At 44.6% G+C, this 27,581-nt stretch overlaps 1 protein-coding gene and 1 long non-coding RNA gene across 2 annotated transcripts in view; both read left to right on the plus strand.

Annotated features, from left to right (window-relative positions):
- Positions 1-27,581, plus strand: part of LOC135383348 (uncharacterized) — a 499,267-nt gene that overhangs the window by 204,391 nt on the left and 267,295 nt on the right. The window lies entirely within an intron of this gene.
- Positions 1-27,581, plus strand: part of LOC135383347 (uncharacterized) — a 285,601-nt gene that overhangs the window by 183,569 nt on the left and 74,451 nt on the right. Inside the window, exon 6 of the mRNA XM_064612843.1 lies at positions 12,842-12,959. Within this exon, the coding sequence (XP_064468913.1) occupies positions 12,842-12,959 (118 nt within the window). The remainder of the gene's footprint in view (positions 1-12,841; positions 12,960-27,581) is intronic.

A 27,581-nucleotide genomic window follows, 5' to 3' on the forward strand; every position in this document is an offset into this window, starting at 1 on the left:
ACGGGAGAGATTCAATGAAAACGTTCATCGCTACGAGACATTCATCACGTGGTATGCTTGTATAAAGGGATGTAACATCCATATTAGCCAAGATGACGTTGCTCAAGTCTCTGTTCTGGGTATTAATAGAACTGACGCTGAGGAGAAAGTCATTGGTGTCTTTGACGTAAGAGGGGAGAAGCGGAGGAATGTGTTTAATGAAAACCTAAAAGTGGAGAAAGATTTTCGGTAGGTGTGTTTTCCTGATATTATAGGCCTGCCGGGGTTGTTTTCCTTGTGTACCTTGAAGTGCCACTCCGGACACAGCAAACAGTGTTTATTTTATTTAGTTCATGAAAAGAATATGCCTGAAGGATTATATACTTCAATTTTTTTCAAATCCTGTGAAATTTCAATCCTGTTTACGAACGCTCTGCATTTCTGTCAATTTTTGAAGATCTGCTGAGCCTCCACAAGTTTCAATGACGCAACCAGCGTGTGACGGAATCATAAGCCGACAAGTTACAATGATGTCATGTTCTGGAAAGAGCACTGCTCTTGTAGCAACGACGCCGATGTCCGTGGAGGGTCACGTGGTGGAGAAGTCATGTGAGGCTGATCGAAAGAGGGGGAAATGGGAGAGATGTCTTCTCCCTCCTTTGTGTTTTCACGAAGGTTGCGGCGGTCGGATGATATGTCAGGTAGTCCTCCGCTAACAGAGTGTAAAAAGTGAGCCCCCCGGAGCCTAACATGATGTCACAGTTCTCAAAAATAAAACATAATTTTCTCTAGCTTTCGCGTCACGTAGAGCCAAAATATAGTGCCGGAATGTAAAGTGAGACAAGAAGATTTCAGTAACATAACCTTGGTAGGATTCTGAAGACACAAGATTGAGTCCGTAGTGGCACTTCAATCAATAGGTAGAATGAGCCTGGAGTAGCATTTTTGGGTCTAATGAAGCCCGTAATGTTACGTGAAATATAATTGCAAGAGATCAGCGCACTGATCTTTTGGTGAATTGTTGGACAAAATAGTGGACTGGGGTCAGAGTCAAGAGGCTTGCAAAAACCTAGCATCACTGAGGTGCTCATTTGCGTTGCTTATATAGCCTGAAGTATTCATCAAGACAATTTCCCCGCCTTTATCAGCGGGCCTGATATCACGACGAGATTTAAGATTCCGTACTGCTATCCTTTCTTCCAAATTAAATGATCCCCGGTTATCAATATTGTTAAGCATGCAATTAGTGTCATTGGATACTACTTTGATGTAATTGTCGATCATAGGGCTAGTCTTTGATGGGTCGGGGGTCCAGACGGGAGGCTTCTTAAATGGCGTTACCTCAGTGCGTGCACTGCCGTGAAAAAAATATTTGCGGGTGCATTCGTCTGCCTAAATTTTGGAGATCATTTGGAATTTCAAATTCATCAACACCATGAGGAGTGGGGACAAAGCTCAGTCCTTTGGATAAAGCGCTGATTTCAGCTCTGGTTTAAGTAACGATCGGGTTATATCACCTACATGAAGCGTAAAATCGCGAATCCTTTGTAATCGCAAAATTCCAATCTCTGAAGCCTCACGGTTTGAGCACCTACGCAGGCCCACTACCATTATATAACCCGCTGATACTCTTACAATATCATTTTCGCGTGAAATAAAAAGTAAAATTAACTAATGATAAACACACGCATAACATTAAACCGACTATCAATTTTTCTTCTCGTATTTTCTCCTTCGCGTTCTCAAGGCCCACTGGTCACGTTTGTACTCCGCACCTGTGTCGTCATTCCATCCCCATAACCCCTTTTCCCCCCTTAATTCCTGGAATGTCACATACATGCGTTCTCGCTTCCTGTGTCGACCCCCAGGCTCGATTTGTTATGTTGCGCTTCTGATACCCGTACGTTTTGTATTTTTGTTCTTTTGAGTTTTACCTGTATTTCTTTCCTTTCCATCACCCTGTCTCCCGCTCGTGCTAAAACTCCCCCGTCAACTGTATATGTGCCTGTACGTTGTTCACATTTTTGAAACGTGAAGTGCATTCTCGTGCACGAAAGTCTTGTTTACCGTGTGTTTACCTACCGTTTAATATCATTCCATCATACGTCTATTCCCTCAGTCTAAAGGGACGGTCGCATCAGTTCTAGTCAATTTCGAAACTATAGTGTCATTTTGCTCCTCGTTCACCACCACTATATCGAAGATCCCACGCGAAATAGACGAGTAGTTTGACCGCTGCTCGATAGACTACACGACAAGAGCAGACGCCGAATGTGTGAGTTATCGTTTGTTGCAAAATACCTGGTCAAATTTAATATGATTAGTAATAATTGGGGGTTTACGTCGTGAGACAACTGAGATCATGAGCGATGCCACAGAGGTCGGTCTGTGGATTGCTTTTGCTCTCCTGAGGGTTCTTTAACGTGCGATGAAAGCTCATCACACGGCACCCCGTATTTAACCTCCCTCGCGGAAGACGGCTCGCGGAAGACGGCGTGTCTAAGCAGCTTGCACCCTGTCACCAAGTTGCTGGCGTCCTCGGCCGGGTTCCAACCCGCGATCTCGGGATCAGAAGGCGAACACGCTAGCGACTAAGCCATCGAGGCTGGCTTAATATGAGTATAGTAATGCGTGGTTACGTGTCACAGGAGAGCTTCGTGAAGAAAATGATTAGACACAAATGATTAGTCATTCCAACGCCGGTATTTTGATACGCGAGCGAACCTGAGTGTTGCGAGGCAAATACAAAGGTAAAGAGCTTTTTTTTACATCGATGAGATAAACTAGGTGTGTTCTAATCACCCCCCTTACTCGGTTATTCAATATAGGAGAAACTACCTCTTTGCCTGCTGTATACATACATGGAAGTCCGACAGAGTAAACGAGTTTCCGCAACCTGCTATTGTCCGGGGGCCGCGTATGTACAGTTCCTCAAGTTTCTCCGTTTTTGCGCACGGACTGCTGTACATTTTTCTCTCGTGTTTTTATTGCTATATTGCCATATCGAAAGAGAACACTCGAGTTACACATTTGGGGACTTGGAGGTAGGCTGAACGTGAACATAGTCAGAATATTCCCTATGCAGACCTGGGTAAAGGCGTGAGCCACATCCAGATGCACACATAGGCGTGCTTACTGAACAGCAGAGAAGACAGTCATTCACGGCACCGCACAAGCGGCACAACTTTCTACCGTTTTCTTCAGGATCCTGCGAGGTGAGCACCTGAAGCACCATTGTTGTTTCGAGAAGCACTATACGTGTTAAGGCGGATATTTGGGCAAGTTGGTACATAACTACGTAGAAACAGCGCAAGGACGGGACACAAAGGAGAAACAAGTGCACACATAGAGCGCTGCGTGTGCGCTTGTTTCTCCTTTTATCCCGTGTCTGCGCTGTCTCTACGTAGCCATACGTGTATATGCATGTGTCCGCGGTTATTCTCATTTACGCATACTTCAAGCGGTTAGCTTTGGATATGATGTGATGCCTATAGAGCGAAAAACAAACAAAGAGAAAAACTGTCAAGTAACTGCATGTGACACCTACATGGGTGTGTTTGCTGGTGCATAAATGGTATTCTATGATTTTCAGCGCTGTTGCTGCGCGAACATCTGTCCGCATTGGTCAACATCAAATGAGCTGGTAAGCACTCAAAATATTAAACACGTGCCTTCCTGTTTCTCATATTGGGCGACCGAATTTGAACACCACTGCACCTCACATAGAGGCACGAGCTTGTCGCATGATTTCTTCTTCTTCCCATATTTGGATGGGTTCTGGAGCTATTTGGCATGCTCCAGCTATGTTGCTCCTAGGCCTGATTTTGGGCATGCTTTCGTGCTTGCTTCTGAGTGCATTTGGTGGTTGTACATTTGAGCATGGTGTTGCAGTGAGCTCTGGGACTTGTTGTGTCACAGTATGATGCATGTTTGGGATACCGGCCAGTTCTCGCGTAATATAATATCTACATTTTTGTGTAACATCTACTTATAATGGGAACAATTTTACAGGTGCTAGCATGGCTGGATTTTTGTGACGTGAAGCTGTTGAGCTGTTCTGTTTTCTTGGCACCACGCCTTGTTCTATGCACAACCCTTGGCACAGACTGCACTTTTACACATAGGAAGGCTCAGGTGGGATGCTGTCCCGACACTTAAGTGCCCTTCATACAGTGCTGGTATGTATGGGGCCAACAAAAACATAGAAACGAGCAGTATTTTCTGTGTCGCTGTCATTATATCAGCATGAACTTAAAAGGAGTAAAACAGATGCATGCATTGTTGTACAGACGTATGTTGACACCATATAGCATAAAGCAGAAGCATTGGGGAACACAGCAGACAACATGCCATCATCACAGTGCCCAGCAGGCCCGTCCGTGATGAAACTCCCCGCAGGGAGCACTGTCTTCGGCTGGTATTTGATGAGTGGCGCCAATACTGACCCCAGCCCCCGGTCCCAAGGTGTTATCTGTACCGTGCCGAGGGGATGAAAGGAGAAGGGTCCAGTCCAAGAAACAGTCCAACTGTACCTGAAAGACTGAAGGTGGGGTATCTGACTGCGGAAGTGCGGCCATATATTCCCAACCCTCTCAGGTGGTTTAAGTGCAACGGCTATGGATACCCTTTAGATACATGTAGAGGGTCTGCGTGCTGCGCCGGCTCGAACAAGCAGGGCCATGACTCTAAACAGTGCGAAGGGCCTGATCACTACTTCAATTGCACAGGTGACCACCCTTCATACTCTAGGTCTTGCCCGAGGTGGAAATTCGAGAAAGAAGTAATGAACATTAAAGTAACAAAAAGGCTGAGCTTCCCATAAGACAGGGAGAAGGCTTCTCCTTTACCTTTTCCGAAACCTTTTGCAACTGTGTCATAAAAAACCCACGAATGGTCTCATGCTAAACACAAACATGTATCGAACACTTAGCTCTTTCTCAGACGTCAGCTTCTCCTGCAGCAGTAGCTGCAGTTTCTCAAACCTTTTCGTGGCGTCTTCTTCACAGGCGCCACCATCGTCATCACTAACCTTGGAGCTTAGCTCCATGGATTGTGATGACGACATGAGCTCGCAAGGCTCGGTCACGAGCGCGAGCCCCAAGCGTCAAAGAAAACTCGAAGGCAACCTTTGAGGGAGCAATATTTCTCTCGCCGATATATCGCCAAAAGAATTGGCTGGTGTTCGGAGAAAAGTTCCGAAGCAGCCAATAACAGGCCCAAAGAAGAAATAAGTGCTTCTCTGAGCAGCCCCAAACAAATATATAATGCTGTATAATGTTCCTGAACGGCAGAAGTTTGCTGTATGCATTTCTTTCTCCTTGGTGCTGCCATAATTAAGGGCGGAAAGATCCTTCAGTGAAACTGCCGTGGGCTAATTTCGAACCTTGATGACGTGAACGATCTTTTTGGCAAGTACGGTGCAGCATGTTTCTGAATTCAAGAAACTTATTCAAGATTCAAGATTCAAGATTCCTTTATTAGTGCAATGTACGATTACAAAGTACAAGAGGACCGTGAGGGCGAACCCTGTAAAACGGTCCTTATACCCACGTGCATAATTTTACACAAATGCAGAGAAAACAAGAGCAAAGCAAAAGAAAGAAGCAAAAGAAAAGCAGAGAAAACAAAATGCATACATAACCTATTAGATAACATACCTCGAAGGAAAAGAAGAAAAAAGAAAAAAAAAGAGAAGACACAGAAACTGCAAAAGGTAACGGATATGTACATAACCTATGCATGATTATACATTTTTAAACACAAGGATCAACATAACTGCCTCGAAAATAGGCTCGGCAAGAGTGTTTGAACGCTGCATACTTATCGATGGATCGTATGGCAATAGGAAGCTCGTTCCACAGACGAGTGCCAAAAGCAGAAACAGAGAAGAATCCAAGGTTAGTGCGGAAGGTGGGGCTGTAGAGAGAAAGTTGTAGACTCCTAAGGGAGTAAGATGTGTGAGGAATGTGCAGCTGCAGTTCGAATCGGTCGGCTGTCCCATAGAAAAAAGTATGCATCAATAGTGACATCTTATATTTCAGGAGGTCGAAGATGTTAAGCACAGAGAGTAGAGGAAACGCAAATGACACATGGTCCCGGGGGTTCAAAGAAAGCATAATTCTCAGGGCTCGCGTCTGGGCTACGAGTAAGGGACGAAGATGAGAAGTGTACGTCAGGCCATATACCTCGAGGCCGTAGTTTATATGCGAGTGCACCAGCGCATAGTAAACGTTCAGGAGCATTGAGGTCGGAACTAAGTGCCGTAGTTTTGAAAGCGCGTAGAGCCCCCCAGATATTTTGTTACGGACCGAAGTGATATGTGGCTGCCAGTTTAGATGTTCATGTAGAATTACACCTAAAAAGCGCACTGAAGCAACACGTGTAAGAGCATAGTTCCCGAAGTGAAGTTGTTTGTCACTAACGTCAAGACGCTTCTGAGGAGGGTGAAAGACGATATATGATGTCTTCTCCAGGTTAATAACTAATCTGTTACACAGTAGCCAGTAGCGATACCTGTCAAGGACACTGTTTGCTTTAGAGAATAGAGATGAAAGATTATCAGATTCTATGAATATGTTGGTGTCATCCGCGTAGAGAAAACAGCTGGTAGAAAGGTGATGATTATTTAAGCACAAACACACCAAATCCACTGCGCATAACATTTTTCGAAAAGATCGATCAGACACATCCTGATCATCTCGAGGCTTAGCGATTGTAACACGAGGTTCTTTTCCAACGGAAGAAATTCACCTGACTACAAACTTGGAGGCTGTGGCTGTGCAGATGTGTGTAGACAAAATCGTCACCATCTGCTCAGTTTACCTCCCACCATCAGAAACCTACACACAAAAAGACAGAATATTTTTGCACCCAGCTTCCAAATGCTTTATTCTTGCAGGTGACTTTAATGTCCATAACCTTTCCCCAAGAACACTCGTGATCCTCAGGACATCCTCAAAGTGTCATCGCGTGCTCGTCCGTGATGGGATGTCCGGAGGAGATCCAGAGAGTGTCATCATGGGATCTTCCAGTGATATTCATTTGTGTACCTCCTGCGGCCGTCAGCCGGAGGACATATATAGGAGAAGTAAATTAGTTTAATACTGCGTTGTGCATTTCAATGCCTGCACCCATTAATTAGTGTCCCGATTTGTTTGTCATAACCAAATTCAACCAAACCAGCAGTGATGATACAAAAATACTACAAAGAGAAAATACAAAAAATACAGGGGTACAAATACAAATTGAATTATTTCAATGGCTACTCCATGCACTGGGTTCAGTGTTCGATAAAATATGTTTCGTAGATCTTTCATTGTGATCTTTGTTGCCATGAACATCCGGGCAAGGTCCATGACGGGATGTCACACGGAGCATTTCCATGGAAGATGTGCCTGACTTTCGATGGATGTTTTAAATAAACAAAGTAGGAAACACCGACGTTAACTTGGTTGTAACCTAATACTCCAAGGAATTCGTCACTGCAGCGCTGCTTATACATACAATTGAATTAAACTTAGGTACCTCACCCTTCGTTTTTCGCCGAGATGCTAGGAGGACTCTCACACATGCGGCAGTTCGCAAGACAAGCAATATATAGTATATGTTTTATCTGCGAAAGGAAATGCCATAGCCGCATATTTCTTTCAAAGGGCTGCCTTAGGCTTAGTAGCACAGGACCTTTTATATTTTTATATTTTATACCGCGGCACCCATTCTTCCTCATGGAAAACAATCGAAGAGGGGAAACGGAAAATGACAAGCTGATGGCCGAGGTTGAAAAACTTAAAAAAAGAGTTGGTTTCCACTGTAAACGTCTGCTCACTTCTAAAAGGGAGAAATGAAAGAAGATTCACTATAACTACGTGCAGAAGATGATGCTATAGTGCTCCTGAGACTATCCCATTTTCGTCCCCACATGTTCTCGCTAGGATCATCTGTGGAGTCTCATTCCAACACTTTTTTAACAAATTGACGATCATGTGGGGGTATTTCCAGGATGTCATTTCTGTCTCACAGTGACATCCTCAGGATGAGTCAGGGATGTCAGCGTGTTTTTGGGGTTGGGGCAGTGCAAGAACAGACACAAGAGGAAAAAGTGATAGACTTCTGTTGACGTCTTCGATATGTTAAATTATTATACTGGAAGACCCGTGTACACGCGTTCATCTACTCAATCCTTCTCAGACTTAGATCTCTCTTTTTGCAGTCCATCACTGGTGCAAGATATGGAATGAACCGTAGAGGAAAACCCACTGGGGAGTGACCACTTCCCAGTGGTGCTGACATACAACTGCGTCATCAGTACCCTATCGACACGTCCTCCCAAGTGGAAACTCGAACACACCGATTGGAAGCAATTTTCAGAAAAACGTGATTTATCACTGATTTCTTTGTACACGATGACAATCGACGGAACTAATGACCTTGACACCAACATAATTCTTGAGGCAGCCCAAAAATTCATACCACAAACATCTGGTAAACTGCCAAAGCGACCTAAGCCCTGGTGGACAGTGAATGCGAGGAAATCCGCAAACTTCAAAATCATGCGTGGAGTCGGTTTCGACGGTACCCTACATCACAAAATATTTTATTCTTTAAAAAGGCAAGAGAGAAGGCCAGGTGGACATGTAAGCAAGCTAAACGATCCTCTTGGTAGCAGTTTGGGATAAACTTCGAAAAATCAGAGGGGAACATATTGGTCACTCTGTCCCTCTATTAGAAGTAAATGGTCAAGTATCTGAAAGCCTGGAAGAACAGGCTAATGCACCTGGGGAAGCACTTCGAAAGCATTTCAAGCTTATTCCCACTATAGTAAACAGTCTCTCAAAGTTAAAAAGAGGTCTGAGAAACAAAAACATTCCTGTTAGTAGTGGTGATGGGCATACATATAACGAACCCTTTACTTTCATAGAGCTTTTGAGAGCGTTATCGGCTGTAAAAGCAACTGTTCCAGGCCCAGAACGGGTGACAAATTCTATGCTAAGTCACATGTCAGAGGAGTGAAAAAAATCTTGCTTAGATTTTTTAATCAGGTGTGGGTAGAGGGTACACTTCCATCCATGTGGAAAATGGCTACAGTTATTCCATTCTTGAACCCCGGAAAGGATGCTTCAAATCCAAGCAGTTATAGGCCCATCGCTCTTACGAGCTGCTTTGGCAAGACGTTCGAGCGAACGGTTAATAACCGGCTGGTCCTCTTCCTGGAGGAAAACAAATGTCTAACTCAGTTGGAACGTCATTTTCAGTCCAGGCGTTCGACGATGGGTCACCTGATCCGTCTAGAGACGACCATGCATGAGGCATTTGTGCGGAGACACCATTGTCTGCCTGTATTTTTTTTATCTAGAAAAAGCCTACGATACCAGTACATGGTATACTGCTAGACCTTCGGAATACAAGGTCGTCTCCTTAGATGTATTGCAAATTTCCTCTAACACGGAACAATTGGAGTTCAACTACGAACAACTCTGTCATGTCCATTTGTGCAAGAAAATAGTGTGCCACATGGGTCTGTTTTGAGTGTGTCACTATTTCTGGTAAAGATCAATTCTGTGTCCAACCGTTCCTAAATATCTGAATGTGGACAATATACAGTTATCTAGTACGTAGCTCCGCAAACCGAATATGTGAGCGACAAATACAGCTTGCAATAAATAACCTAGTGAAATGGTCTTCCGAGAACGGGTTTAAATTTTCTCCAGAGAAGACAATCTGTGTCCCATTCTCGAGAGTTAGGGGAGGGTTTCCACCACCCAGCCTCGATGGCCACGATTTTCCGGTTCAGTAGGAACACAACTTTCTCTGGGTCATATTCGACAAAAAGCTCATATTTCTGCCTCACCTAAAAAGCTTGAAGGTTAAGTGTACAAAATCTCCAAATCTACTAAAAATATTGGCACACAGGTCTTGGGGTGCAGACAGGAAAATGCTGCACAGGGAATACACTTCAACAACCCGCTCAAAACTCTATTATGACAGCATTGTGTATGGTACAGCTCGTCAGTCTGTATTGAAAATTCTAAACCCGATACACCATCAAGGGCTACGGTTGAGATCAGGTGGTTTCAGAACCTCTCTGGTTGAAAGCCTTTATGGCGAAGCTAAAGAATGGTCTCTAGAAAGGCGTGCATGTTTTGAACCCCTCTTTATCAGTAGACCCACTGTCATAGCTCCATTCAGCATGCGACTTGCAAGAGATGCTGAACAATACGGCTTTACTCCATATAATTGTTTTGTCGTGGAATCCCCTTAGGGGATTCCACCGTCGCAGTCTCCACCAGAGTACAATTGCTCACTATTAAAGTACGACAAGTATGAAACCCCTATGCAGGTACTGCAGCAGGAATTTGAAGACATGAAACAAATCATTCCGGAACACATCGAAATATATACAGACGGCTCAAAGTCCAGTACTGCAGTACACGCTGTCATCGGTTGAACAATGTGGCATCAATATTTACAGCAGATGTTTATGCAGTCATCTTAGCTTTAAATTTCATGTTACAAACTCGCATAAAATCCTCTATCATATACGCAGACTCTCTTTCCACTCTCCAGGTCGTATGCAATGTACACAAACAGCAAAGAAAAAGCACCTGGTACAACGAGCACAATATTTGGCTAGCGTGGTGCTCACCAGAGGTTTTCGTTTGAAGTTCTGTTGGGTGCCAAGCCACACTGGTATACCTGGTAACAAGAGGGAAGATCGGGCTGCTACTGCACAGCCCTTTCTGCTGACGTTACTCCCTTCGAAATGCCGTATCAGGATCTTCGGTCAGCCTTGAATAAACCGGTCCACCAAAAATGGCAAGAGTTTTTTGGATCGGCAGATAGAAAATAAACTGCAGAGAGCAAAGCCCAATATTCACTGCAGTGCATCTGAGGGCAGCAGGACAAGTTGCAAGGCTGAGGTTGTAATTGTTGGACTGCTGTTTGTACATATTTGTTTAACCTGAATCATAATTTTGCTCGATGCACGTGAAGAGCACGAAAATGCTTCTGGGGAGCTTAGAAACATATTCGTAGTACGGACTGTTTTTCTGAGTAATATAGTGTGGCTTGGCTTACTATGCATTTTGTGCGTTGCATTGTGTTGTTTTGAATGTCTCAGGTCGACTGCCATGTGCATATACCGTGTACAAGGGGCCACACACACTTGCTGCTATTTGCCCTCCCTCAGTGTCTGAGAATTGCTACCTTGAATTACTCAACACTTTATAAAATAGTGAAGCAATCCACACAGCATTATGTCAGATGTGCCAGAAGAAGTAACCCTCTATGCCCTTTCGAGTGCGGCATTGTTGCGTCCTGCGTTCACTTGTGATCTGAATGCGAAAGTTACAGGTGCCATACAGATTGTATATTGAGAGTTATTGCCTGTGGTACCATGTCATGCCAGTTGTATATATTGCATAGTGCACTCCCACAGATTGTAGACCTTGTGTTCCAGTGATGTGTGATGGTGGACTGGACTAGCTGCTTTGAAAGCTTTCTTGTAATCTAAACTTGAGCAGGACCCCTATGCGATCATAAGTACACCACAAAATGTCTTGTACTTACTGAATGCGGAATCTGTAAACGTCAGGCTAGTATACATAAACCTCTAAATGTTCGCAGGAGTTGTCATATGTTACTGTGAGTGATTTGTGATTAAACTTGTTACCAGTGCACTCTTACATGAAGTGTTCTCTGTCTTGTATTTCATTGCTCTCTTCTTCTTCTGGGCTACTTCCATGATCAAATAGGCAATTCATCGGCCTTCAAACAACTATTCGATGTCGCGATGGAAGTAGGAAAACGAAGCGCGTGTGGGGTGAGTGGGAAAGTAAAGAAAGGGGGAAGGAAGGGAAACGGTAACGCAAGTGTGTGACACGTGAACTGATGTCGGCTGTGACGTCAACGGATGTCATGGGTGGCGTCACAATTGTAGTTGTCCGCACAACGGCTAACTGTCAAAAAGATGGCGTAGATTTGAAGACGCAGGGCCTTATGAGAGCTTCGTTACCTTTTTACATATACTTTGGAAGTAATATGAGGGGTGGATATTATACCGGATAATGCTTTATTATGATGCGGGCTCAACGTTGACGTTATCATGGAGATATTGGCGTATTATGGACAAAATGGGCTTGCCAATATAGGCAACCCATGTTGATCCAATATGGAGGCTGGTTGCACTCCCCATATTAGCAGACCACGTTGGACAAATATTGGTAATCATGGCAGCCCACGTCCGTCCAATGTTGGACCGATATTGGCGTGCCGCTTGGTGATAAGCCCGATTTTTATCTGTATGATATACCAGAAATTTTACCCCGAATTCAGCCGACTTGGATGCTGATGTTTATTATCCAACTTCCCTCCGCCCACCTCTGAATTTGGCAGAAAAATGTTTCCCGAAAACCTCGGAGCCTACATATAACACAACCGAAATAATGGGTAGTATCTATGCTGCTCTCCTAGCCTTTTTATTTTGAAAAATCTATAAAAAATACAAAAGACACTCGATCTGTATAAGGAGTCCTTACAACTGGTGCAGATGTCAATATCAATGTGCAGGGCCGCAAAAGACTTACAAACAGTTCGCACACGGAATGATGGAGAAAGCACAAACACAGCGCGTGGATGGAGTAACGACAGATGACGATTCGAGTAACGGGAAGAGCGAAACAGCAACGGACGCGAGAAGACAAGGACTGACCATTCAGCGGGACTCTGTTCAGAAATTTATGCCAGAGCGTATGAAGTAGCATACACAGCTCGTTTGAACTGCACTGTGTAGATTCGAAGATGGTCTACTATTCTAGAAGTTTGTAATTTTTAATCGTGTTTATTTTTTATGCGTGACTGCTTTCAGCAAAGGGTACGACATCATTGTCCTTCATACTCACATAAGCAGTTGGAACGTCACCGGAATGACCGGAACATCAGGTGCCAGCAGTTGGACAAGCACAACCCATGCATACGCTTCCATGGTAAGTATATGTTTGTGATGCGTAATGTCTGCAGCGTTTGCTATCCGTGCTGGATGTGCGAAACAAACCGATGATACGCGCACGCGAGTGCTGGACCTGACAAGAAGAAGCAACGGTGGTTTACTTATGATTCAGTTTCGTGTGCCGAAGCCTGGTTTCACCCACAATTAAGAATAAATAAATAAATAATAGCTGTCTTCCTGCTATCCCAACCAGGAGAAACGCGGGCGATAGCAATAGTTGAACTGCTAGGAAAATATGAACAGAATATTAAATTGCATGGTTTAATGGTTTGCAAACATGCCTCAAAAGTAGGAGTTCGACTGCAATGAGTTATGATGTAATGCTTGAGAGGATAACCAGCTGTGGGGCTTGGCCTGAAGAAATCAGATCCAGCTACCCGAATTACCTACTGTCGACTGTCGCGCCGGTGTCAGGCATGCAAAAATACTCATATCAATACTCACTCAGGCATATTGAGTGAATTATGCATAAATCACCCTAAATATTTACATTATATTTTTGATGGCCATTGATTGACTGATCTAAAGCATTCACATGAGAGTTTACTCCAACACGTAGACAACGGCCATGAACATGAGAAAGTTCGTGGACGACTGTTTGTTCACGTCGACATGTACGCGCCACGGCGAAGGAAGACATCGCCTTCCCCTCTTGGTAGTCACGCTTGCAAGATGTAATGTAACGTAGTATTCCAACTGGAGAATAACAATTGTCACCGACTTAACGCAACAGGAAATAACAATTTATTTAGACGTTTCGTCTCCTATGCAGGAGACATCATCAGTGCAAGGCTAGGGATGGGAATGCGGAGCGCCAAAACCAGTCTTGCTATTTAAGGGTTTACCGAGACCACAGTACAGTCCAGGAAGTGGGCTACGGTTGGCATTACATGCTGTTGGCTCCTTTTGTATGTGCCAGGATTCGAGGAATTTTCTCGGTCCCCACCGCTGTTCGCGTGCCAAGGTGACGGTGCCCTTGTAGTCGACGACGTGTCCTGTTGTCCAGCAGTGGTCCAGGAGCTCAGTCTTTGAACTAGTTGCGTTGGTCGCCTTTTCAACGTCGCATCTGTGTTCTTTAATGCGGGTGTCCCGTTTCCTGCCTGTCTCGCCTACGTACATGACATCACATTCCAAACAACTTAGCCTATAGACGACATCGCTTTCGCTTCCAGGAGGGGTGGGATCTTTGGGCCTTGAAATGAGGTGTCGAAGTTTCATGCCGGGTTACCTCCAAGGGCAGTAGAGTGCGCCGAATATGCTCCGAAACCCCATTGACGGAGATAATTGAGATAGTCCCATTATGTGTGGAAGGTTTTACAGCGTATTCGGCGCACTCTACTGCCCTTGGGGATAAGGACTTGTTTCAAACCCCACATGAAACTTCGACACATCAGCTCAAGGCCCAAAAATCCTACCCCATCTGGAAGCGAAAGCAGTGTCGTCTATAGGCTAAGTTTGGAATGTGATGCCACGTACGTAGGTGAGACTGGCACGAAACGGGACACCTGCATTAAGGAACACAGACGAGATGTTGAAAAAGCGACCAACGCAACTAGGTCAACGACTGAGCTCGTGGGCCACTGCTGGACAACGGGACACGTGTTCGACTACAAGGGCGCTGTCACCTTGCCGTGAGAACAGCGGTGGGGACCGAGAAAATTCCTCGAGTCGTGGCACATAGAAACGGAGCCAACAACATGTAATGCCAACCGTGGCACACTTCCTGGACTGTACTCTGGTCTCGGTAAACCCTTAAATAGCAAGACTGGTTTTGGTGCTCCTCATTCCCGTCCCTAGCCTTGCACTGATGATGTCTCCCGCATAGGAGAGGAAGCGTCTAAATAAACTATGATTTCCCGTTGCGCTAAGTCGGTGACAATTTTTGTTCTTCTAGTTATGACGCCCGGCTTTTGTAATATCTTCGCATAGCATTCCAACACCCGCAGCTGTCTCGTGGTAACCTCACCTAGCGAAGTCGCCCAGTGCCCGAGGCACTCCTCGTCTCACAGTCGCATGATGTGGGACTCTATGGAGTGCTGCCAGTGGGGTCTCAAGCGACCCTCCGCACGCTGAGCTGTATGTGGGAGAAAGGAGGGAGTCACATTGGATACCCTGGTCTAAACACGAATAAATTAGCAAGTAGAGTTAATTAGGACCCCCACAGTAATCAGCACCCTCCAGAGAGTGACCACACTAATTGGGGAGCATCTAACTCGTGTCCAGACCAGCTGTGTGTTTCCGGATACTCGTAGTCATAAAAAGAAAAAAATAGATAGAAATAGAGTGGAAAGAAACAATTTATTCGAAAATCGACGATGCTGCGTAGAAGAAACTGCTCCGGAACACCCGAGTGACCAGCGACCGCCATGTTGCTTGTTGGCGGCTGGTATTGCAGAGATCGACGACAGGTGGCCACCTAGTTGCAAGGCATCACGCCAGGTGGCGCCACTGTCATAGTTCTATGCGAGAAAGAATAACAGAATACTAGCGGCAGGTAAAATTGCAACACTGCTCATCAAGTCTAAGTATGCCAGAGCGCGGGGAAAAGGCCTTACCGCTACTGCTAAACATGCGACAGCACGGAGAAAACACTACACATCGGGGAAAAGGCTTCTGATATTCAGATTCCAGACAACCGTGTCGCAAGCAGTACCTGCTACTCCATGTCAATAGGTCAGAAATATGACTGTATCTGTCGTCCATATTTGCAAATAACCACTGTTAGTATAGCTTTGTTTTAGAGGGACAAATGAGTACTTTTCTACGTTTTGCTCAGTAGTGCCAATTAAACTGCTGATGCCCGCTTTTGGCAGTCGGAACTCCCACAGTTCATATTCTTCGCAATATTATTTACGTATAATTTGTCCTCCTGTTCTGTCACAGTATAAGAATAATATAAATTCAATGAAATGGCTCAAAATTACTTCAATAAAGTTGGTGGCAATTTTTCTTCCCCACTGAGAAGGCACGTCTACGTGCAGGCTATTACCCCATCAGTACGCGATGATTCATTCATCAAAATCATCAAAATACATATATATTAAATACAAGCGAGAATTATATACAGCGATACGCACACGCGCATACCTCACGGTCATGTAACATCCATCCTTCCCGAAATCAGAGAAACGAGAGATGCGGCGGGAAATCCGAAACTTGGCGCAGGCCGCCATACAAATATGTCGTTCCCAACAACGCCGAGATCAATCTGGGCCACGGAACGAGCGCCACTGCTGGCACACGCGGCCAACTGGGGAGCTTTGAGGCCTGTATTATATACAGGGTGTTCCAGCTAAGTGTATACAGATTTTTTAAAAATATATATCACACTTTTTCCAAGATGAAATCAATTGCAATATAGCATATGCTGAAGGGCACTTCCTAGGAGTGCATTAGCAAAGTCCAAAGGCAATGTCTTAATTAAGAGAGAAACTGATGTTCTGAGGCTGGAACAAACCATAACACAAACACTTTCTTTCATCGTCTCAATTAACTTGTTAATTATAGAAGCTACAAAGTTGTCCCAATGAGAACATCTGTTCCTTTCGGTCACCTGATATCGTAGCTGTTTCCAGAAGAAAAATCCGTTCGATAGATCGCCCGCAAAAAAATTCGTGAAGGAACGCCATTTTTTCTTTATTTTGTTCATTGGCGCTTCTTAGAAGACGCGTCTTTCCTTCATCCCCAATGTGAGAGAGAGAAAGAGCAAACTATCGCTTCTCCCGTCCTGAAAAAAGATTAGAAGGAAACAGAACATGCAACCCAAGATAAGACCAGTTCCGATAGAGTCACCCGATATGTTTGTTTTTGTTTTATTTCTGCAAGTTAAAGCTCATCTTCGACGCATGAGGCGGCACTGTGCTCCTTCCCCCTCTCACGTTGGGGATGAAGGAAATACGCAATGAACAAAATAAAGGGAACAATGGCATTCCTTTACTAATTTTTTGGGGCGATCTCTGGAACGGATTTCTGTTCTGAAAACGGCTACGATATCAGGTGACAGAAAGGAACAGATGTTCTCATTGGGACACCTTTGTAGCTTTTATAATTAACAAGTTAATTAATGAAAGTTAATTAAGACATTGCCTTTGGACTTTGCTAATGCCCTTCTAGGGAGTGCCTTCAGCATATCCTATATTGCACTTGATTTCATCTTGGAAAAAGTGTTATACAGTCGGACCTCGTTTTATGAACCCTCGATATACGAATTCCCTCAACTCACGAACGGCTCCACAGGGAACCAAACTTTTTCCGTGTATTTTGACCTCGTTTTACGAACCCTCGATATCCGAACTATGAACGGATTATTAGCGAACGGACCCAAAGTAGCCAATCCATTCTGACCTCGATATACGAACGGGCGTTATGAACGTACAGAGGACAGGCCAATGGACCGGAGGATAATGAAAGTTCCTCAGTACATGCTGCCAAGGTCAAACATACAATGTCCCAACGTCGCTACGTGACATTTGCCGTTGGAAACAGTCTCATCCGCGCGCGATACGGTACTTTGAGGACCGGGTGGATGAGTCAACTGTCATACTTCTGTCATCTCTTCTACACAGGATAGACCCTGCAGAAAGTATGGTGCAAAGCACAATTACGCAGTATTTTCAAAAATAAAACTTATTCAAATAAATTTCCCGTGTTTTTGTGAGCTATTTGTGCACTGTACTCCTCGGACCTCGATTTACGAATACCTCGATTTACGAACGATTTTCTGAGAAACGAAGGGTGTTCGTAAAGCGAGGTTTGACTGTATATACTTTTAAATACTCTGTATACACTTAGCTGGGACACCCTGTATGTTGGCCTAGTCTTGACAATCGGTTTTATTTGTTGCCAGATGGGAACGATAAACTTGGATATGTTGCTCAACACACCGACCCCTCGTTGGAAAAGGGGTCCCGTGTACACGGGAATTATTTTGTGGGAATTACGGTACATATATGGAATGCAACATTAAATTGGTTCTACCTTTGGACCACAACGGTAAACGTTTTCCTGTTGCGTCCGCGAGAACAATCGTCACTGAGGGAATTTCGAATTGAGACATGTTAAAATACTGGATGTTATCTAACGTGTAGGTGACGACGTGCTTGTCTTTCTCGTAATAAACGGTAGTATTTTTAATATCTGCTATTCCCCATTCTCCACGTATGTGGGTTTCACGATATCCGTGTAGACGATTATGTTATGAAACTGGGGTTCCAGGAGTACCTCGACGGAGCTCATGGCATCCTTCTCCGGGAACACGGTACGCGATTCGAAGCCCAAAAGCACAGCCAGGTACTCGGAAACGGACTCTGACCAGAAGTTGTGGGAGCTCTTTCGTACTTGCAGTCGATAGAGCACCCAACAAGGACTCTCCATCCGAAAATTCACGCATTAAAACCCCACGGTTTGTCTAAACTCGAATTTTAAACATTCGACTTCATCCGAGTGCAGCACGCCTCGCGTCAAACCGAGAAAACATACGTTTATATAGAATATTCACCCCGGTCCACCATCAAAATGACGTCAACATGAGGGCCACTGGCAACACCCACCATTGGCTCAAACGCGTCACATGGTCACACATTACGCTGTCAATTCCCTTTATGAAATGGCATTTATATGTTAATATGTTTTTGTTACAGAGTCTCAAAAAGCAAACCAGACCCGGCATTTGACACATGCAGTAGGTTCTACGATTGCCGTTTCAATCTGCGTTCTATTGTCTTGCGTTCCATATGGTTCCGTATCCGGTCAGCTGTAATGGCTGCCATATGACGAGCTTGCGAACTTGTGTGATTCCCGGCTTATCCTGCCTTTTTTGGGTCATTGTATTTGGTGTTGGAGTTGTTCGCCATATTGTGAACGTTTCACCTATCATTGCGGCGTACTGTTCTTGATCTGCTGCTTAGCAACGAACCGCTACGGCAGTCAGACGCCTCAGCGAAATTCTGTCTGCTACGTATCAAAGGAGCATCGGGACCTGATGATGTACTGCAAATGCTGAAGTTAAACCTTCATCTAAAGAAACCAAGTGTGCTCTCGTGTGGTTCTGACGGAAAAGCAGTTTCAACAAGGTTAGCACATTTATTTTACAGTTCTAAGTCTACGCACTCAAAACCATGCAAGTGCATCCGATCATTCTCATAGCTGTTCTGTAACACGTTTGCTTTCTTACGTATCCCACAGAACCCTCCGCTTCATGAACCCAGTTATACTTTGTGACACATCTGATGGCTCCTGACTAGGCTATGCCGCTCTGAAGCATTGATATGACGAAAGGTCGTGGGGGCTGCACCTCTGCTTTCGAAAGATGAATCAGTCATTCCACACTGTGCTTACTGGCTTTTTATCGAGTCTGACAAATCCGACAGACCTGAACTGCCTTTTTCAAGGAAGTTTGAAATGTAAGTATGTGTTATATAGGTTTCACATATCGCCACCACATATTGAGTCTGTATATCGCTGTACTTTTGATCCTATAGCATATCTAGCGTACGTTCTTATTGAACACCTAGTGTGGAAAAATCGACACCAGCCACACAATGCCAACAATTGTTTCTGCCTTTTCTTCTACTGCTTATTTTTAATATAATATTATTTTAGTATAACCGTCTGATTTTTAATAGTCACAATTTTCCCATGGTTTTGGCGTGCTATAGCCTGACTTGCTTATGCGCCATTAAAATTGAATGAGCATCATCATCTTGAACTGCCATTATTTAATTGAAGTGTCATGTTTCAGTTTGATACAATGATGTGGCCAGAGACAGTTTTTGCTTTCGTTCCGGAGTTGCTCATTTCAGAAGAATAGTCACTGTGGAGTTTGTTTTCGGAAACATTAAGAGGACTAAAACCAAACGCTTTTCTTTCAGACCATCCCTTATGCACCTGCATTTCAATTAAGATCTGTGTTACAAGAATGACAGACTACTCAACAGCGATGAACATTTGAAGGTGGAAGTGCTGGAACGAAGATGCGTTAATCTGTGTGAAAGGTGCTTCGTATATGTCTGAGTCGTGGGCATAGGTCACAAGCTAATTTCTGTCTTCAGAAGAGGGGTCAACTATGCTCTTTCTATCTACGAACCAGCTCCACTTTTTAGGGTTCCTTGTAAAGTGGTGGTGCACATCATATGCCAGCACGTTGTTAACCATGTTGAGTCTATCAATTTCTGTTTTGAAATTCCAGCATGGCTTTAGAAAAGGGTATTTAGACAAAACTAACATAATTCAGTCACAGCATTTTAAACTGTCTTGATTTCTGGGTTCACGTAGATGCAGTATTTTTTATTTTGTGAGGGATTTTGACACTGTGCTTTATGCTTGCTTGTTTGCCAAACTAGCCTCATTAAAATTTGATCCTGCTACCATTAACTGGAAATGCAGTTTCTTGACTAACCGCAACCGTGCCAATAATTCGTGAGCAGAACCTATCATATTGCCACCATGCAGCATTTGTCACGTTACATTTGCATCACATTTTAATCTAGTGTGAAGCAATGCCTTTAGGTGATCGGTCTTGAATAATTACACGCCCCTCCGTTATGTAACACCACACGGTTCTTCAGCCTATGACAGATAAAGAAATATATTTCCAAGTAAATTGTTTACATGGCTCATTACCCCAGTTTACCACATCACGCCAAGCAACTGTTAGAGTAGTGGCCCAGGGTATGACGCTCACCACTAATCATCATTCAAACAAAGTTCATAATGTAGAATCCTTTACTGAAAACACCGACTTAACACAACAATTGAGAACAAAGAGAGTGAACGTTTCGTCGACTATCCGGGTCGCATCATCGCTACAACGGTGAACAGTCAAAAACAACATCGAAGGAGTCAAATCAGTGGTGTGCATTCCTCTCAACCAAGGTGTTTCATACGCCATTTGATGGGCACTGTACCCATCATACGTTAAGACTGTGCATATAAAGTTAAGTGCATAGACTGTGATGCAACCTACATTGGCGAGACAGATAAACATGGGACAAGACTAAAAGAGCACACAAGGGACGTTGTCAAGGCTTCTAATGCTACTCAAACCAGGACCGAATTAGTCTACGATTGTTGGCCTAAGGGACATGTATTTAATTTTGATTGTGATGGTGCGGTAACCTTTGCACATGACTAGCGATGTGGCCCTAGAAAGTGGTTAGAACCCTGGTTTATCAGACGTGATGCATCAGCCTGTAATACAAACCGTGGTCCCCTATCGGATGTGTATGGTGCCCTCTTAGATAAGTAGGCTGATGTGCTCGTCTTTGGCCCTTGTTGTACTGTTGATGCCACCCGGATAGGCTGCAAAACGTTTACTCTCTGTTTTTAATCGTTGTGTTAAGCGGTGCTTGCAGTAAAGGCTGCTACATTATGAGGTCGTCACCCGGCATTTGGAATATATTTTCAAATAAAGTTGTTGTTTTACAAAGCCCATTACATTGTAGAAATCATTCTTATTGCCTATTGTTTAGGGGATACCATTGTTGCAGTCAGATGGAGCACTGAAGGGCCAATTTCGAAAGTAAAGGCAATCTGATTTATGTTCTTGCAGACATAGCACAGCGTATGCACGAGGTAGCTCCATTTCAAGAGCCTTAGAACACTCAAAGCAATTAGTGTACTAGCATTAGATATTGTCTGCAGTATTACGTATTTGCTTTTGCGAGGGCAACTAAGAAGGGTGGATAGAAAGACAGTTGCAACCTGTTTCTACAGAAGACACTCAGATTCATTAGCAATTTCTGACAAGAGAGCTAAAGCTTTTCCAGATTACTAGAACATGGGTACCTGATTGTAGATAACAAGTACTCATACACCAGAGGTCAGTGTTACACAACACCCTGCTTTCCATCAAAACTGTTAAAAGGCGTGACCCCCTAAACCTGCACAAAATTCCTGGCGTTTCTTCACTGGGCACTGTCGCTGTTCCCCTCATAAGGTGCTCTCTATGAACCTGACTCCCAGTTCTGGATGCACTGCCAGAGGTAACTCCAGTATGCTTTCCCAACATGAATGGTCACAACTTCTATGATCAGTGTCGTACTTACTGAAAGCAATATGAAATGCTATGCCTTGACAGGTTATGTTGATATTCTTCTTAAGACCGCCAGATAGATGTTCCTTGCTCCCTTTATTCCAAACCGCACTATCAGGCACAAGCCCACTTGCCACCAAGCCGATGAGTATTGCCTCACAGTCAGGGCAATCAAGGGAATCAATAACTGAGGCTCAGAAAAGCTGTTTTCTATGGGGATCTCATCCAAGACATGAGTAGCCCCGAGAAATCATCAGGGTTTCCTTGAATTTAGATGTGTCAGCTTTTAATTTCCTCCTTCCCCTTTTTTATCTACTACCTGATTACTTTAGCCTTGTACAGCTTTGGAGATGATGTAAGGGGTGGAATTAGGCTTTAGGCACAATAAGGCAAAGTGTGACAACATACCTTCTGAGAATGTTTATATATCATTCACACAAAGAGAGAATAGGTATTACAATAGATGTTACATCTTTGTCTGGTTTTGATATTTATTTATTCATGAATATATTTCAAAGGCCCTTGCGGGCATTACATGAGGGGGGACAACAACATGTGTCACTTAACAAATACAGAAGTTAAAAGGAACATGCATAGTTGAAAGACAGACTCTGCTTTTCATTTGTTCATCAGTCTTGCTCAAGAAATTGTTCAGTGTAACAACGGTACACAATGTCAAGAAAGGAGTGCTCACCTATCGTTCCGCAAGACTCATGAAAAAGGACTAGTGTTGTGTTTCAACACAACATGGACCATGCATCATCCTGAGAGCTATAAGTAATCCTAAATACAGATGCTGAATTAGTTTAAATGCGATAGACGATCTGTGCGAAGAGGTACCTCCAGTTAGGATGTTGGGTACTTCTAGCCTGTGGCAGTTTCTATGTGCAAGGCTCGCCTGACACTGTTCGCTGCACAGGCTGGGATTACCATGTTCTTGTTTTTCCCAGGCTTGTGGTAAAAACGCAGTATATCCGTATCGTCTACACAGATGTACATAAAATATAATTTAGGCAAAAAGGTAGCTGGTCACAGTACAGGGTGTGTGTCGTGGCATTTCCTCGTGTACTTGAGAGCGACTGCAATTTATCTGCACACGCCCTGTATCTACACATGCTCTATTCTTTTAGAAGCTAACTTTTTTTTTACTTTTCAGTGAATCGAAAGTAAGAACACTGAATATCGCTAAAAGCCTACGCTAAAAACCTAAGCACAGAGGCAAGACATAAAAAGGTGACTTAAGACACAGCACACTGACAATTACACAGTTGCCTATATTGCTTTTCTCCAGTTGACAGTTCTGTATTGTGTCGTCTTTTATGTGGTGTGCCCTGTACTGGAGTTTTTGTGTGGGAGAGATTTACTGAATGAAGTTCACGTGGGTACTATACAACAAGCACAACACACACACAAGATCAACGATACAGGACGATACAAAATGCGGCTATTAACAAATGAGAGGCAATGAATGATAAATGATCATGGATGGGGAAAATATGTACAAAATATGAATACGCTTATACGCTTTAGCGACTTTAATGCAGGACCAAACCAATTTTGAGTGACCAAATTTTAACATCGTTCGACAGGGCCAAATGTGACATTACTTGTGAATATGGTCGCTCATAGGTTCGCGCTGGCCACGGAATTCAATATATGTCACCTTCAGGACAGTCGTATTGAGGCATAGAAGTTTGAAATCTGCGTGGGATGTAACGCAATCATATTGCTCTCATTCGGCTGTGCTTTCGAGCTCCTTGCATCACAAGCATTCGATCTCCTTCGGCATTATGACACACCAGCCGCACCGGCACCTTAAACAGCAAGTACGCATTAAATATGAGGACACGAAATTTCAGAGACCGCGTTTACATGTTCGATCACAGTGTGCGTTAGAAAGCGCATCGCTGTCTGTCGAAGACAGGCGACTGATTGCTTCATCTGTGACCGATGTTCGTACAGCTTAATTGACTTGGGCTCGCATTTACGGTATCGGCGACGTTTCGAAAGCGAGGCTTCCGAACTGTTCAGCACACAGAACTTCCTTCTCGATCGCAGAAAGGTCAGAAAAAAGTCGAAGTTTCGAAGTCTCCACATTTCTCGCTTCGGCGTCCATATTGAAGATCGCTTTCCGAATGCCGCCGCTCTCACAACCTAACAACAGAACTTCCGGTTCGGGCACCCAATGAAACATGAACCTCATGTTTTCGTCACGCACACGGAAATTGGCGGATAACCACTACAAAGAGGCTAGATTTCAGCGCCAATTGCGTGAGTTGAGGAGGAAAAGCCAAGGTGGTTTTCAGCTCCCCGTTTGGCAAACTATGCCGCCGCGCACAGCCAAAATATTTCGCGTGTGGCTTGGAGGCATATTATACCTTCGTAATAGATGCAAACGAAAGATTTGTTGAACTTCTGGTCAGAGTCCCTTTAAGGTGGTGTTGCCTTCGGAAAGCCGAATTTTACATTCCTGTTCGGTTTGGTCGAAGCTGAAGCGCGCGCGTTTGCCTACGCGCTGGTCTATCACATCCACAAGTGCTTGGGCTGTAGCATAATGGCCGGGAGGCAGATGTACTTGCAAGGATCGAGGGATTTTCGTGTTGATCGTGAAAGAAAATTGGCGCGCCATTTCCCTCGACGGGTGTGAATTGTAGCAGCTTTACAAAGGGTTCCGGTACGAGCATCTCTTTCGGTGTTTTAACAGTGTAGACGTTATCCGCGAATTCTAGTGAGGCGTTCAACTTGTGCGACTGGAAATACTTGTTGAGTGTGTTACGGAGGGACGTGGTTTCCGAACTCAAAATAACGTCGTCGAAACTGACGGATGCGTCATGCTCCAATAAGACGGAGGTGGCTTCGTGTTCGCTCAATTTGGAAGGCTTCACCGCATGACCTGGTTCGCGCGATGCCAGCGACCCATCGAGCGCCTCTGCCAGCTGAGGGTCCAATTCCATGGCCTTCACGTCTACGGGTAGGACGAAGTCGTACCACGATTTATTGTATACAAAAGAAATGTTAAATTCCGAAAGGGCTTTTCCTAAATCCCTCTCGAGATCCGAGGTGACGCGAAAAGTTATCCCGGCTTCGACCGTGTCATCGAAAGAAACCTCGATTTTCGCATCTTGCATTTCGTATCCGATATTTAAAAAATCGTTGCTTATGCTGAGATCCATCAGACCGACTTTATAGCGATTCGAGAGCTGAAGCAGGCTGTCGAAAGCTACCGTGAAGGCGTTGAGTTTATTCGACGGAAACCTATCCATGCTGGCGTTCGAGAGCAGGTGGACGTAGATGTCTGATGTCATTTCCCACTCTTGACCACGTCACTCCTCGCAACCCAACTGTCGTGTTCTTTGTCGTAACCGAACAAGCGAACCAAGGAGAAGCTTTGGCCATTCACTTCTTTCTCAGCGCTTTCGTTACTGGCCAAGGCTGATTGGCATCTCGGGTTACTACGAATACTTCCTTCGGGTAGAAAGATCCGTCCACTTCCTCACCCTGGTAATCTTCCAGACGCACGACGGGAGGGGAGGTGTCTCTCAGGCGGGAGACGGTGAAAATCTGAGGCGACTAACTCCCTTCCGAGCTCTTTTGAAAAGCTTTTCTGTGTAGTAGGACCGTCACTTTATCCCTCACTTTTGAGCCTTTTTTTCACGGAGGGTACGACGGGCTACGCATTTATTTTATTGAACAGTTCCAATTCGTTTTCGGGCGTGAGTTCTGACGGACTGATGCCCAACGTCCTGTGTTTGGTGTTGTTGTAGTCGCGCACGATCTTCGGAACCGTGGAAACGAACTGGTATTTTCTGGTTCCTCTAAAATAACGAAATATTCTGTCGCGCAACATCCTTATGACTCGTTCTGCCTGTAAAACAGCTTTTTCTAAAGCAGGATTTGAAAATTCGTACCCACAACCGCACCACACTCATCTTTACCTGTGATGCCTCAATTACGAGAGAGAAGGTGGAACACATGTGGACCTTCTTTTGTGCCAGGTACTCCTTGACAGTCTTGTTGTAGAGTTCCCCTCCTGTGTCGCAAAAGATGCGTGTAGGCACGTCACCTCCCCGAAAAAGTGTTATCATGGCAATTTTATTTCGGCGGGGCGTTTCGTATATAGCGAGAGAGAAACAGAACGGCAGAAAATGGGAGGCATCGATCGCCACAAGAATGTAGCGGTAGCCACCGTTGAACCTCTTGTATTTTGAAAAGTCGACGAGATCCATTTGCCACACGTGGTTGATCCTGAGCGCGACGATGTGTCTCCTGTTAAACTTTCCTCTCACCGGATGGTGTAGCATGTAAGCGTCCAGCTTTCTGAGAATGGCGAGAGCTTTCTTTTTCCTCAAGTGATGCACTTTTCTATAGCGGTCCACTCCCCCCAAACCACCCTCTTGTTACTCCATATCCCTCCATAAGTCGTCCGCACAATTGAGGCTTGCTGCTGCTGCTGCTGAGGCTCACGAGATTTGGGCAGAGGAATCAAGTGCAATAGCTTCAAGACTTTGGGGAACCAGGAAGGTTTCTTTCCCGTCTTACGTTGCAACACATAATTCACGAGTTCGTAAACGGAGGAGTGCCTGGTGGGCTTGCAGGCGCCGAGGCACAACCCTCGTGATCCCAGGAAATAACCTTCTTTACTTCCGAGATGACCATTTCTGCTTCCTCTTCGTCCACCTCTTTGACGTGACGTCGTCCACCACTTTGACGTCGTCACTCTCCTTCGAGGAAAGAATGTTTCCGATAGAGCCGATCACTTCAATTCCCTTGGCCATTGGAGAAAAGGTTCAACACGGCGGAAAGCAGGAGAGGGACCACCGACAAAAGAACGCCCTGCCCTTGCTGCCGAGACAGATAGCGCTTCAAACGTTGCAGATTATTGTGAATCTTTTTGTATAGGCAAGCCGATGTAAGAAGCGTTTGTTCTTCTTCAAACGTGCGAACGTGTCTGGAGCCAGCGCCACCTTTCCGTTCAATACATTGAGACAAATTGCGGAGAGGTGTTTCATGTCGGACGAAGAAGAACGTCTCAAGACGTCGCGACGGCGCGGAGGGGTAGAGTAGAGAGCACTTTGAGTAATGTGAGGTGATGGCGGAGATTCATTTCAGAGCGTAGATTAATTTCAAAGCGTAGATATATTGACGTTCTCCCGGAAAGATATTGCTACGCAACCTGTGAACCTCGTGCGTATAGTTGTGAAGATCCAGGAGTAAATAAGCGTGGGGCGACGACATCGCTTGTTTATATATGTCCAGAAAATGCTCCAATCTTTTTCTGCCAAATAGCTGTTGCCCGAAATGTTCCATCTGGTGGACGCTGTGCACGGTGCGCCACAGGACGGCGTAACTGGCGTTGTAGGATATAGTTCTAAAATAGCTACTCCTTGAAAAACACGTTTTGAACCAGTAAGAAGATCGACGCGTTGGCGTGGTGAGAACTCTGAATGAAAAGATTGGTAACCTCATTCAAAGAATTGGCGTCGGTCATGTGATCGTCGACGACGATGAGCGCAGTGCGCGACGTGTCCCACTCTTGTGGTAGTTCCTTGGTAAATTTTACAGAGTCCC

The sequence above is a fragment of the Ornithodoros turicata genome, chromosome 2 (genome assembly GCF_037126465.1).
Source record: "Ornithodoros turicata isolate Travis chromosome 2, ASM3712646v1, whole genome shotgun sequence".
NCBI lineage: Eukaryota > Metazoa > Arthropoda > Arachnida > Ixodida > Argasidae > Ornithodoros > Ornithodoros turicata.